At 42.3% G+C, this 12512-nt stretch overlaps 1 protein-coding gene across 1 annotated transcript; it reads left to right on the top strand.

The window, feature by feature from the left end:
- Positions 1-10057: 10057 nt before the first annotated feature.
- Positions 10058-12057, top strand: LOC308399791 (cornifelin-like; the record flags this gene model as incomplete). Its single annotated transcript, XM_080887224.1, has 4 exons — positions 10058-10111; positions 11124-11229; positions 11361-11548; positions 11827-12057. Coding segments are annotated over 4 exons (579 nt in total), but the record flags the coding sequence as incomplete, so codon positions are not given.
- Positions 12058-12512: the final 455 nt, after the last annotated feature.

Genomic DNA, 12512 nt, shown 5'->3' with positions numbered 1-12512 from the left:
CCAGTATGTAACAAAATATATAAACAATGGGCAAATCAGAAGATTTCAGGAACGACAGGAGCCCAGAGGATGGGTAACCACAATGAAAACACAACTGCAAATGATGAAGCAATAGTTCAACTGTATTTGAAATTTGTGCACTGTATTGCCTTTACAATAACAACCAAAATTGTGTGTGCGCGCACAGATACCCAAAATAAAAAAAGAAAAGAATGTTAGACCCGGGTCTTTTAAAGTGTCAATAGGATCCAGATCAGGCCTGTTTGGTGATCTGGTGAGTTATTGGTGTGAGTTCAGTCCACGATCGATGTATGGTTTGCACTGTTTTGTCCTACCACAGTTCAGGCAACCAGACTTCAAGATTCAATTCCAAATGGGCTGTGGCTCGCCATCCATTGCAATGGAAAATTATTCCTCTTCTGCAGATTTCCACAAAGTCTGTAATCCAATGTTCTCCGAGGAGTCTCGGCTCCTTTCTCCAACTCAAAAAACCTGACCTAAGAGTGAGGTCAGAATTACTTCAAATGAACACTGTTCACACTTAACTAACACTTCTGTTTAAAGTATAAATCATGAACAAAATGTGTTTCAATTTCTAATGTTGTACAACTAATCAAATTCTAAACGTTTTCATTACATGGCAATGTAGCTATCACCAATCATTAAAGCAATTCACACTGCTCATTAAAAGCAGCAAACTCAATATACTCTGCTCACGGTCAAGTAACAACAGTGATGAATAAAAGTAACACAATAAAACATTTCAATACAACAGATAGACATACTGTTTTTTCCTTAACCTAACAACAGCTAATAAGTTCTCAACTAACGCTTAACAACGGGAGTGAGCGTTTAGCACACTCGCTAGCTACTTGCATAGTACCGTCACCATTAGCGTTTGTTTTTTGAAGCGAACAACATTAACATTTCAGGATGCCGATCAGCGGCTATAACAGTTTCGTTACTCACCAGTGCAAAGCACTTCGTATTCATAAAACTAGCTTCGGCTATCCAAATCTGGCGGCTAATCAAGCAGACACCAACAGCTTCGCTGTTTCAACAGCTACCACGTTTTCCCCCACAGGTACTGCTATGGCGCGTGTGGTCTAAGCAGCCTTAGCAGCGCAACCAAACATGAAAAACAAGGCGGGACAAACAATCCCATTGGTTGGACTGCATTTGTATCCAGGTCAAAAAATAACCTTTGAGAAACAAAATAAATAAATGAATAACACAAATAATGCAATTCCATACAAAATAATTTGGATTTTTTCTTTAGAGTCTCTCTCCAATCATGAGTGCTTTTAACTGAACAAAATAAAACACCTTTAATAATAATTACAATAAACAGTCTCTAATTCCATCTGTTTGCCACTGGGCTACACTCTCCCCTCCTAAATTCATGCAAGTCCCTTTGCATGGGAGCTGGCTGTGACCTCACCACTTGAGAGAGTGGCTCCTGGTAAGTTCCAACCTCCTTACTCTCTTGCAAAGCATCAGTAAAAGCTAAGCTCAAGCCTTGGAATAAGGATTGCACAATAGATATCAGTGGATTACCCAACTGGGTGTACTGCAGTCTTTCTGGCGGACCTCTATTCCTCACTGAACGTCGAAGAGTGTCCGTTTTATCACCTTCCACGCTCTGTTGTGAATCTTCTTTGTTAAAGGCCTCAGGCTCACTGTCAGAGTCTTCTCTGCTTAGAAGAACATCTCCCTGAAAGGTGGATGTGTCTGCTAAGTCATTTCCACTTCCAGGTACATCAGCAGCTGAGCGTTTTTCACTCACGGCATCCAAGGCAGTATCCTCCAAAATGATTTCTGCATTTCCATGAGACAAGTCTTCTCTGACTACCGTATCATTAACAGCTAAGCAGTCTTCAGTTAAATTTATCTGTGCTGCCTCACCATCATCGGTGTCAGGGGATGATTTTGGAATCTCGTACAATGTGGTGAATCGAATGGTTTCTCTGGGACGCCTCTCACGAAACCAAACGGTATCCTCCTCTGTCTCAGAAGGTTCAGTCTCATCATACTGTTTAGCTGATTGCCGTGTTACAGGCTTGCGTGTGGAGTTTGTCATAACAGGCTTCTCCTTAGTGGGTGTGACAAAACCACAAGGGAGTAGGAGATCTCGATGGACAGTTCGCCAAGGAGCGTCTCTGTTCTCAGGTTTTATTGTGTAAACTGGGAGATCTCCCGCCTGCTTTACCACCACATAAACATCTGACTCCCACTTATCAGCAAGCTTATGTTTCCCTCTTAGGCGTACAGCACGCACTAAAACTCTGTCTCCTTCTTCCAATTTAGAAGCGGTTACACGCAAGTCAAATCTGGTCTTATTCTTGTCAGCAATTTTTGCTGCGTTTTGTGCCGCGATCCTGTAACTCTCTTCCAGACGTGACTTCAAACTTTGCACATATTGCGAATGTGACTTGTAGCCGTCGTCTCTGAGGGGAAGACCAAAAGCCAGGTCAATGGGCAATCTGGGTTTACGGCCATACATTAATTCATAAGGTGAGTACCCTGTAACGTCGTTCTTTGTACAATTGTACGCATGAACCAATGGTTTCACAAAGCTATGCCACTGTGATTTGTCCTTGTTTTCCAATGTGCCAAGCATGCTCAACAGCGTCCTATTAAAACGCTCTACAGGGTTTCCCCTAGGATGGTAGGGCGTAGTACGAATCTTGTGAACACCCAGGATGTTGCATAGTTCTTTGATGATGTGTGACTCAAAGTCAGGCCCTTGGTCACTATGCAAACGTTCAGGAATGCCGTAATGGACAATGAAATTATCCCACAGGCACTTGGCAACTGTTTGAGCTTTCTGATTGGGAGTTGGGACGGCAATGGCATACTTAGTAAAGTGGTCTGTAAGTACGAGGACGTCCTTAATATTGCTCCTATCAGGCTCAATGGACAAAAAGTCCATACAAACAAGCTCAAGAGGTCTGGTGGACTTTATGGTGACCAAAGGAGCAGCTTTTTCAGGAAGGGATTTTCTCAGAACACAGCGATCACAGGTTTTAACCTTTTTCTCAACATCTGCAGCCATCCTTGGCCAGTAAAACCTTGTTCTCACCAGGTCGAGAGTGCGTTCAATCCCTAAGTGGCCCATATCATCATGGAGGCTATGGAGGACTGTGTCTCGAAACTGCTCTGGAAGAACAAGTTGCCAGGTTACACAACCTCCATCTTGTCGTGTTCGGTACAGTATTTGATTGTGTAGCTCAAGGCGACTGAATTCCCTGATTAGTAAGGGAATATCGGGCAGTTGCTTTCTAACGGTGGGTGGAACCTTGTCCCCAGTCTCGAGTTGAGCTATAATTTCCCTCAAACACGGGTCAGCTCGTTGTTCTGCCCTTAGCTGCTCTACTGGCATATGGGGAATAACTGGTAACCCACCACACTGATCTTCATTCACAAACTCATCTGGTATAGCAGATACAGACATGGCCAAAGAGTCTACCAGGGTGAAAGCACAATCCATCTCTTTGTTTTCACTTGGGCTACAGCCAATGAGGTGCCTCTCACAGATAGCTGGGACCACGTCTGGGCCAAGAGTGACTCCTTGACCAGACAGATGTGTTTCAGTGAACCGCTGTATACGTTCCTGCTCTTTTTGTGAAACGGTGTCATTGAGCAGTTCTCCATGTGGTCGTCTTGAAAGACCGTCTGCATCAGAATTTAACTTTCCAGCTCTGTACTGAAGCTGGAAGTTAAACGTGGAGAGTGCTGCTAGCCAACGATAGCTCATTGCATCCAACTTGGCTGTAGACAGAACATATGTTAAGGGATTGCTGTCAGTTACAACCATGAATTGGCTACCATAGAGGTAATCAGAAAATTTTTCTGTAACTGCCCACTTTAGAGCTAAAAACTCTAGTTTGTGGGCAGGGTAGCGAGACTCACTCTTGGACAAACCTCGGCTAGCATATGCTATTACTCTCATCTGCCCCTCCTGCTCCTGATACAAAGCAGCACCCAACCCCATAGTGCTGGCATCCGTATGGAGAGTGTAGGGCAACTTGGGGTCAGCAAAACCCAAGATCGGAGCAGTAGTTAGCTTTTCAATGATCGCTCGGAAAGCTTGTTCACACTCTGGAGTCCATCGCTCACCCAAGGGTTTTTTCGGATCATGATACTGAGGAGTGTTAGCTTTGGGCTTGGTACCTTTGCGAAGGGGTGGGTAACCTGAGGTCAGATTGGTGAGAGGCTTCACTAGGTTAGAATAGCTTTTAATGAAGCGTCTGTAATACCCTGCAAAACCAAGAAAAGACCTCAGTTCTTTCAGATCAGTAGGCACTGGCCAAGTTTGCAGAGCCTTCACTTTTTCAGGGTCAGTCTCCACCCCATTACGAGACACAACATGTCCCAAGTACCTCACTGATGTCTGAAAAAATTTACATTTCTCAGGGGATAATTTCAACCCGTACTCTTTCAGACGGTTGAGAACTTTGATCAGTCGGGTCTCATGTTCTTCCAGCGTTTTAGAGAAAACAATGATGTCATCAAGGAAGACAAGAACCTCCTTCAGGTTCATATCCCCCACGCATTTCTCCATGAGACGCTGAAATGTGCTTGGAGCGTTCGTAATGCCCTGCGGCATACGGTTAAACTCCCAAAATCCAATGGGACAAACGAAAGCTGTCTTCGGTTTGTCAGCCTCTTCAACCTCAATCTGGTAGTAACCAGATTTTAAGTCGAGGACAGAAAACCACTGGGAACCAGTCAGCGTGGAGAAAGTCTCCTCCAAGTTTGGGAGTGCATAAGCATCCTTCACTGTTTGCAGATTGAGCTTCCTGTAATCAACACAGAGACGCACATCCCCATTCTTCTTCCTCACCACCACTATGGGAGAAGAGAAGGGTGATGTGGACTCCCTGATCACACCTGCCTGTTGAAGTTCTAGCAAGTGCTTTCGGACAGCTTCCAGATCATTTGGGTGTATGGGGCGTGCCCTGTGCTTAAATGGAGTCTCATCAGATAGCTTGATTTGGTGTTTTACCTGATTAGTTCTCCCAAAGTCAATGTCATTTTGCGCGAAGACCTCCGGCATATTGGCAAGTTTTTGTGTTACTCTCTCTCTCCACTCAGCACTTATGGGTGAGTCCTCGAAGTTGAAGTTGAGGCCTAGCTTCTGCTTGGTGCTAGAATCTGGTGTCACCACACAATGCTCATGTGAGAGAACACGATGAAATGCACTGATTTCCCCAATCACACACTTCTGGGGAATAACAACATCATGATCCAGCTCATTAGTCATTACGACTGGCACTTTATATGGCGCTTTCTGGGGCAAGTCAATGAGGCAAGGTTTAACTAACACCCCACCTGGCAGTGCTGACAAGGAGGGATGTTCTAAGAGGACAGATTTCTCAGTGGTATGACTGTTTACATCAATGAACCCCTCTAACACTACGGTTTGTCCTGCTGGAACTAGCTGGGGGTCTTTTCCGAGCGAGGTGACCAGACCAAGGCGGTTATCCTTGCACTGCCTGTGTCGCAGCCCCAAAATCTTTAGCACTGCTTTGTAACCATATTGTGATGGTTCATACTCTTCAGGACAGGTATCACGATGGAGTTCGTAAAGTAGATCTAGTGTGTTAGTACCTATCAAAACTAGTGGCTGGGGGACTGTACGAACATCTGGAACCACCAATGCTAGTGTGGGGACTTCAACCTCAGCACCTAAAAACTCTTTGGGGAATACAACATTAATCTCAATGTAGCCTAGATAAGGCACAGATTGGCCATTGGCTCCTTCAACCTCCAAAAGCTCAAAGAGAGGCCGGATCTCATGTTGTGACAGGTTCTGATTGTAAAACGACTGGGGAACAGTGGTGACTTGAGAGCCTGTATCCATTAAGCAGCTAACACAATTGCCCTCTATTTGAACCTGTGCTGTAGTTTTCGCCCCTATTAAACCTTTGGGTAATTTGAAATTACCACGCTCAGCATTCAATGTTAACATGGCACCCTTCTTAGTGGTCACTTTAGGCTTCTTATCAGCGGGACGTGTTTGACCTGTTGCAGTCCCCATCTGTCCCACGACAGGGACTGAATTCAGTTTAACGAAGGTGTGTTTCGGTGTTGGCTTTCCCATAACTGCTGACGGATTCTCAGTTCCTTTCTTTTAGCAGCTACCAGGGCAGGATTTGGATCTGACTCACAGGTGGCCACAATATGACCATCCTCCCCACAACGGAAACAGTACCACGGTTTTGGCTTTACAGTTAAAGCGCTGTGTGGAGGGGGCCCTGGTTCAGTCTTTGCATGGTCAGGTTTTTTAGTTTCATCTTTCTGCATGTGTTCTTTCTTAGAAGCAGTGGGTTTTCTTTGTTTCATGAGTGCTGTCAATTGACTCTTCAAGTCAGCAACTTGCTTCTTTAACTTACTTAGGTCACTTGATTCAGATTCAGCTTGTGTTTCGCTTGTTTCCTGAACACTCTGTCTATGGGAGACAACCTTAGGTTTGGTAGTACCAAGGTGCCGTTTCATTCTACTAGTTTTTGTTTCTTGCCTATTTTCTGCAGTACGCAGCAGCAACAAAAGCTCAGCGAGTGATGGGGGTTGTCGATCCTTAAGTTCTAGCTGCAAGACAGCAAGCAAGTCATGATTCCAACAACCCCTGTAAAATTGTTTCAGGAGGTGTTTGTCGACCTCTTGTGGCTGTACACCTCCCCTGCGTACAGTACGGTTCAATGCCACCTGCAGGCGATGCAGGTAAGCTGAGGGTTTTTCTCCAGGATCTTGCAACGTGTTCATGAACCTCACCAACAATTCCTCCCCATCCTCAACTGTGCCAAAGGCAGATTCCAATAATTGCAGGTAGGTAGATGGTGGCGCTTCAGGTCCAAGATGTCGAACTACATCTGAAGCAGGAATGAGGAGGCTCTCGAGAATTTTATGAGTCTTCTCCAAGTCAGAAACAGAAGTGTCCTCCATCATTAAATCAACATGAGAGCGCCAAGTATCATAATCAGCTTCATTATATGGCCGGGGAATCTTCCCAGAAAAAGCTCTCAGTCTCAAGGTGGAATGGGTACGTGACATCTTATCATCACTCTTTACAACGTGTTCAACCACAATTCTCTGTACGTCTGGTGGGTTAAGCTCACCAGGATTTAGAGTCAGGGATCTCTTGGTTCCAGAGCTTAAAGTCGGTGTGCGATATTCATCATCAGCGTGGCCAAGCTTAGGACAGACTGAAATACCAGCTGATTCAATAAAGGTAGCAGGGGTCTGGCTGGGCCTGTCAGTATGATCAACTTCCTCTATTTCAACCTCAGTACTGCGTGCAACACTTTCTTCGGCGACACCCACAGACTTTTCAATTTTTGTCATCACCTCTCTCAGTACCTCTTCAAAATCTTTCCCACTTAGCTTGGCTATTCCTCGCAGTTCACTCAGGTAAGTATCTGTGACACTCCCCCCAACTCTCTGGGAATAAACATCTGTCAAAGCATGTACAGAAAATACTACATCAGGATTGGCAGCTGAGGGGTGGACATAGGGCAACAAGGGTCCTAATGTTTGCACTGCTACTCCTGAGTTATACTCCACTATCTGATCCTTGTTGAATTCAGATACTTGATCATCAATGGTGAGGACCCTACTAATAGAGCCGTACTGCTTTAAGAACTCAAAAATCTCTTCATCCTTTTCTGATCCTGTTACCCCACGCACTATGACAGCATTTGGGACCTTAATACCTAATTTTTCAACAAAATCCATCTTTTGGTGCGACAGACGGTCTTACCAAAAGCTCAATCACACAAAATATGCTTCACTATCGTCACCCATTAATTCAAGGCTCCTGGCTGGCTCGCCACTTTTACACTGTAACCAGTATGTAACAAAATATATAAACAATGGGCAAATCAGAAGATTTCAGGAACGACAGGAGCCCAGAGGATGGGTAACCACAATGAAAACACAACTGCAAATGATGAAGCAATAGTTCAACTGTATTTGAAATTTGTGCACTGTATTGCCTTTACAATAACAACCAAAATTGTGTGTGCGCGCACAGATACCCAAAATAAAAAAAGAAAAGAATGTTAGACCCGGGTCTTTTAAAGTGTCAATAGGATCCAGATCAGGCCTGTTTGGTGATCTGGTGAGTTATTGGTGTGAGTTCAGTCCACGATCGATGTATGGTTTGCACTGTTTTGTCCTACCACAGTTCAGGCAACCAGACTTCAAGATTCAATTCCAAATGGGCTGTGGCTCGCCATCCATTGCAATGGAAAATTATTCCTCTTCTGCAGATTTCCACAAAGTCTGTAATCCAATGTTCTCCGAGGAGTCTCGGCTCCTTTCTCCAACTCAAAAAACCTGACCTAAGAGTGAGGTCAGAATTACTTCAAATGAACACTGTTCACACTTAACTAACACTTCTGTTTAAAGTATAAATCATGAACAAAATGTGTTTCAATTTCTAATGTTGTACAACTAATCAAATTCTAAACGTTTTCATTACATGGCAATGTAGCTATCACCAATCATTAAAGCAATTCACACTGCTCATTAAAAGCAGCAAACTCAATATACTCTGCTCACGGTCAAGTAACAACAGTGATGAATAAAAGTAACACAATAAAACATTTCAATACAACAGATAGACATACTGTTTTTTCCTTAACCTAACAACAGCTAATAAGTTCTCAACTAACGCTTAACAACGGGAGTGAGCGTTTAGCACACTCGCTAGCTACTTGCATAGTACCGTCACCATTAGCGTTTGTTTTTTGAAGCGAACAACATTAACATTTCAGGATGCCGATCAGCGGCTATAACAGTTTCGTTACTCACCAGTGCAAAGCACTTCGTATTCATAAAACTAGCTTCGGCTATCCAAATCTGGCGGCTAATCAAGCAGACACCAACAGCTTCGCTGTTTCAACAGCTACCACGTTTTCCCCCACAGGTACTGCTATGGCGCGTGTGGTCTAAGCAGCCTTAGCAGCGCAACCAAACATGAAAAACAAGGCGGGACAAACAATCCCATTGGTTGGACTGCATTTGTATCCAGGTCAAAAAATAACCTTTGAGAAACAAAATAAATAAATGAATAACACAAATAATGCAATTCCATACAAAATAATTTGGATTTTTTCTTTAGAGTCTCTCTCCAATCATGAGTGCTTTTAACTGAACAAAATAAAACACCTTTAATAATAATTACAATAAACAGTCTCTAATTCCATCTGTTTGCCACTGGGCTACACATCCATCACTTTGCTACTGTTTGAGGCAGTTTTGTGTACGGTAGCTGTAAATTTGACTTAGCTAATATCTTCTGTATTTTCTTTGGAAGACTGACAGCCTCAATTTCTGTCAGAAGTGAGGTCAGATAATCGTTAGCATAGACACTCAAGATAACAAATTCCTTTGGTTTTTCTGCTTCTCCTGAATTTTCTTCACCCATAGTTGCCCGATTATTTGATCATTTTCACCCTTGTTGAGGATTTAGTTGAGGTTTTTTCTCTTTCTTTTTCCCCTGTCCTGTCCGCCAGTGTAGCAATCAGAATTTGTGTCTGAAGGACAAAAATGCATTTGCTATATTGGTCCACTTGATAGCCATATTTTAAAGAAATATTTTTAGGATTTCTTTTATATTTAATTATTACAATCACAATGTAACAGACTCGGGGCAAGAAAAGAAAGAATAAAGCTGTGGAGAAACTTAAAAGAAGGAGATGGAAGGAAAAAACACTTAGAATCTGCTTCAACACCTACTGAAAATAAATAAATAAAAAAAATCAGAGAAAACAAAGCAACAACCAACATAAGCATAAACAGCAGTAAATAATATATGTTAATGAACAGCACACAGTACTAACAATACCAGATACATTTAGAGGCAGTAGCCAACCGAGACAGCGTGAGTCTGTGAGTACCTGCTTGTACAGCTGTGTGGGTGACTGCGCTTGTATTCAAAGGTTAAAACACAATGGCCATGAAGGACATTGTTGAATGGACTTTGAGTTTCATTTTTCCGTTTCCAGAGTTTCAAGCTTTGCAGTGTTATTTGTGTTGACCCAACTGAAATAAACTCAGTCCAAAGAGCCTCCGTTCAGTCATTAAGAGGTGCGCAGAGGGGCAGGTAAGACCTTCCAGTTTTCTACAAGTCTTTTCACATAAACTTAGTGATTAGTACTTTTTGTACCTGATACTAGAGGCGGTTTGCAAAGAGAAAGCTTTGACTTTATAATTTATTGGATTACATGGGTGTACACGCAGTGTGTTTTGTTTGTTAGCCCTCTTTGGAGAAGCAGAGGCCATCATGAGGGTGTGGCTGTAAAACGTTAAGGTTTATATGAACTGAAACAACAACAAAAAAAGACTCAAATGTGTATAACAATATCGAAGTTCTTAGAAAGAGAGAGGTATACTTTTTAATAGCCTGTGTTTCTAGTGTTGTTTTTTAAATTATTATTCCCAAAGGCAAACCACATACCGAACTCCAGATTCTAAGCTGTGTGTTGTAGAGGACAGTTAAAGTAGATTAGTGAGCTTGAAAAGAAAAGCATCTGGAGTTCTTTAAGTTTCTTGAAGATGTTTCACATTTCATTTGAGAAGCTTCAGTTCTGAACTGAACTGAAGAAGCTTCTACGATGACCTGGATGACTGAGAACGGTCACAGAGACAGTTAAAGTACATTAAACTGTCTGAACTGTAAGCGTAATAGACTTTCACTTCCAAACCAGTCTACATATCCTGTTCAGGAGAGAGTTGCGTTACTGTACTCGTGTTTCAAATTACACAAGCCATCTTTCTGAGATATGTCAACCATGTATTGCTGTTTGCTTTTAAGTCACTTGGATGTTTATAGAAAGCTTGTTTTTCCAACATCCCCAAATGCTTGTTCATGGTGGATGTTTAGGTGTTTCTCTCTGTAATGCTCTAGTATATTTACCTTGTTATATAAAATGTCCTGTAAATTATGGATATATTAATAAAGCTTAATTGGAGAATTAAAAGATTACTAAAGAGATCGACGGCATATGCCTTTTGGCTGTAGTTTGAAAGAAAGTGCTCCAAAATTTTAACTTTCATTTAATTTGTACTTTTAATTTTCATTTTATTTTGTTTTTTCTGCTTCTCGACTTTCACAGAGTGATCGTTCAGTGTCTGTGGGTGAAGTTCAACATACAATGGCAGAAAAACCCTTGACAGACTGGGACAGTGGTCTCCTTGACTGCTTTGAGGATGTAAATACTTGTAAGAAGCCAGTTAAATTTGTCTCATAAATTGCATTTGTGTTTTCAGGACTACAGTTTTTTTCTCATTTGTGTTGCCTTCATCTTTTCAGACTTCTTACAACTTTGTTGATGCGTTTCTGTGTTTTTCAGGCTGCTATGGATTCTGGTGCTGCCCCTGTCTCGCCTGCACTGTTTCAGGAAGATTTGGAGAGAACAACTGTCTCCCTTTATGTGATATATGTGGCTCTGGTGTATTAGCAGTCTTTGGGATACCTGTTTGTGTTCCTCCTGCAGTTTTGTCTGTAAGAGCTGCCATGCGAAACAGATATGGCATCAAGGTATGAACCGTGAGATGATGACACTGAACTCAAAGCTGGACTTTAGTGGGAATTACAAGTCTCACTCACTGAAACAAAAACATCCATAGTTGATTTCAACTATGCCTAAATGTTTTTTGTCAAACATTCACACACATACTCAGTATCTGCTGCAAGGATATTGTGACATGTGGACCAGAAGAGCCACGGACTGATCTACCAAACCTCTGGTTGGTAGATGACCTGCTCCTCCACCTGAATTACACCACATCTGTAATGCTTGTACTCTCTTTCTGCAGGGCTCTCTCTGTAAGGACATTGCAATTTCCTGCTTCTGTGAGTGGTGCTCCTGGTGTCAGATGCATCGTGAGTTAAAGCATCGCAAGAAAGCGCCAACTGTCATCAACTTACACAATAACACGGTCATCAACATGCAGCCTATTCCAACTGTCCAGCCAGGAGTGATGATGATGCCTGCGCAACCAGTTGCAACTGGTTTCATGACTCAACCAGCAGTTGTCATTCACTAAAAGTGAAACTGAGAGATCTGATGTTACTCAGGGTATTAACTTGTGAAAGCAGAGAATGTAATCATTTAGTATGGTAAATCCTTACTAATGACTTCCTAGTTATCAAGAAAATTAAGAGAGTTAACATAAATGATGGGAATGATGATTTGCCCATTTGAAGTTTGGTTACAAATGTAAATGTACTTTATTGTTTATGCAATAACAATATTTTACTGACTAAAAACTTTCAGAGATCTAGTCTTATCCTACTTTTCTGAGAATTTTCTTCTCAAATGAGTGATTCAATTCTAAAAGCTGCAAAGACTTTTACACGAAAACTTCAGAAGGGAATGCAAATGGTACATTTGAACACCATGGATATACAGTCCAGACTGACAAACTAACAATAACAAGGAACAATAGTTGAGATGTTGAGCTCTCCGTAACCTGCCAACACATACAGTGGGGCAAAAAAG

Source organism: Rhamphochromis sp. 'chilingali', assembly GCF_963969265.1.
Source record: "Rhamphochromis sp. 'chilingali' genome assembly, chromosome: 7".
In the NCBI taxonomy this organism is placed as follows: Eukaryota; Metazoa; Chordata; class Actinopteri; order Cichliformes; family Cichlidae; genus Rhamphochromis; species Rhamphochromis sp. 'chilingali'.
The sequence above is the reverse complement of the archived record's forward strand: the minus strand, read 5'-3'. Positions and strand labels throughout refer to the sequence as shown.